Source organism: Mesocricetus auratus, unplaced genomic scaffold (genome assembly GCF_017639785.1).
Source record: "Mesocricetus auratus isolate SY011 unplaced genomic scaffold, BCM_Maur_2.0 Super-Scaffold_100004, whole genome shotgun sequence".
Lineage (NCBI taxonomy): Eukaryota > Metazoa > Chordata > Mammalia > Rodentia > Cricetidae > Mesocricetus > Mesocricetus auratus.
The window spans coordinates 41,497,588-41,499,697 of record NW_024429189.1 but is presented as its reverse complement, the minus strand read 5'-3'; the positions used below and the strand labels follow the sequence as shown (position 1 = coordinate 41,499,697).

Sequence of the window (2,110 nt, the reverse complement as noted above, 5' to 3'; positions counted from 1 at the left end):
ATGTAGCCAGGCAGGAAATACAGGCAGGGCTACCAGAATTCTGGGAACAGGAGCACAGAGAGTGAGTTGCCAGTGAGACACCACATAGCTACCAGGAAGATAGGATACCCAGGCATTCTCTGATACGCCAAGGCCATGCGGAAATACATAGATTAATAGTTATGGGTTAATAATTAAGGGAGCGCTAGCCAATAAGAAGCTTGAGCCATAGGCCAAACAGTTTATGATTAATACAAGCCTCTGTGTGCTTATTTGGAACTGAAGGGCGGCGGAACTGGGCGGGTCAGAAACTTCTGTCATTAGTGAAAGAAGACTCAGCGAGGTGAGCAAAATTACTGGTGCTATTCATGCTCCCTTCTGCACAAAAGCACACTTGCAGGGCTGGGAACACCATTGCTGCTGGAGAAGCAGGGAGAGACCTTATCTGTTCCAGAACAGCTCATGACCACTGAGGTCACTGCAGGAAGCCAGAAGCTCATTTTAAGTAAAAATGAGATTACTAAAATAAAAAATAAACAACATGATAAAAAAACTAAATTTAACTATTGAAATTGTACAGCCATGCCAAGAATTCACTGACAGGCGACCAGCTGGTCCTTTGGAAGGTGCGGTGAATCAGTAGTGTTGTCTGTTCACCAGACAGAAGTCGGCAGCGGCTGTCGCCTCTCCCCAAGCTTCATCATGCCACCTAAGGATGACAAGAAGAAGACAGATGCTGGGAAGTTGGCAAAGGAAGACAAAGACCAAGTAAATAAGTCTGGTGCCCAGGCCAAAAAGAAGTGGTCCAAAGGCAAAGTCTGGGACAAGCTCAGCAATCGAGTCCTGTTTGACAAAGCTACATATGACAAGCTCTGTAAGGAAGTGCCCAATTATAAGCTTATTACTCCAGCTGTGGTCTCTGAGAGACTGAAGATTCGTGGTTCCTTGGCCAGGGCAGCCCTTCAGGAGCTATGTAGTAAAGGACTTACCAAGCTGGTTTCAAAGCATAGGGCTCAGGGAACTTACACCAGAAACTAAAAGGGTGGAGATGCCCCAGCTGCTGGTGATGATGCATAAACAGGTACAATTGGAAAAATAAAACTTTATTAAATAAATAAAAAACAACAACAAAAGTCAGGAGTCTAGGTCAGCAGGATTCCTATGTCAATACCTCGATGAACACCCGTGGAAGCTCAAATAGTGAATTTACAATGTGTGGGACACTTGTTCATGTGCATGCATTCATCTCTCCCCCCCCCTCTCTGTGTGTGTGTGGACGCGCGTGTGTGTTCACATGCACACATACACATGAGTACAAGTAATGAAGACTTGTTTTCAGGAAAAAGCGAAGCTACCTGGGGCTAAGTTACTCGGAGCGGGGGTTGCACATATGAAGTCAGGTGTGTCACACTGTGTACTACATCCTTCCCCAGCTTTGTGTAGGAGCAGAGACTATTTCTATTAAATAACTCCCAGAGAAAGGAAGAGCTCTACATGCAATAGAGCTTCCCCAGACTCTAGCGTTGCAGCATAAGCAAGCTCATGATATTCCCAGCCTAGGTAGAGGGCTTTGCATGTTCATCCTCTGAGGATCAAGAAAGCCGTGAATGGGCCGGGCGTTGGTGGCGCACGCCTTTAATCCCAGCACTCGGGAGGCAGAGGCAGGCGGATCTCGGTGAGTTCAAGACCAGCCTGGTCTACAGAGCGAGTTCCAGGACAGCCTCCAAAGCCACAGAGAAACCCTGTCTCAAAAAACCAAAAAAAAAAAAAAAAAAAAAAAAAGAGTACTGGTTGCTCTTGCAGCAGACCTGGATGGTTCCCAGCACCCACGTGACTGCTCACAACTTGCTATCACTGCAGTCCCTGGGGATATGGCATCCTTGGGTACCAATGAAAGTGGTGCACAGTTGCTTCCTTCCTATTGACTCTAGGAATTCCTAACCGGACCAAGTCATAGTGAGGCAATACTCTTTTTCCCTCAGACAAAGTTTTCTGGGCTCCCAGTCTCCTCATGGATCCTTTTTTTGGTATTTTAAAATGGAAGTTTGCTTGTTCCAAGATGACTCTGTCCAGTATCTCTAAGGTACAGGAAAGTTCTCAGGAATTTGAAGAGCTGGCGTTAGAGAACACC

At 46.3% G+C, this 2,110-nt stretch overlaps 1 protein-coding gene across 1 annotated transcript; it reads left to right on the top strand.

Moving 5' to 3' along the window:
• The first annotated feature begins 681 nt into the window (after positions 1-681).
• LOC110343099 (40S ribosomal protein S25-like) lies at positions 682-1,017 on the top strand. The gene has a single exon (XM_040744883.1). It carries the CDS (start codon positions 682-684, stop codon positions 1,015-1,017), a length of 336 nt encoding a protein of 111 aa, XP_040600817.1.
• The last annotated feature ends 1,093 nt before the right edge of the window (positions 1,018-2,110 follow it).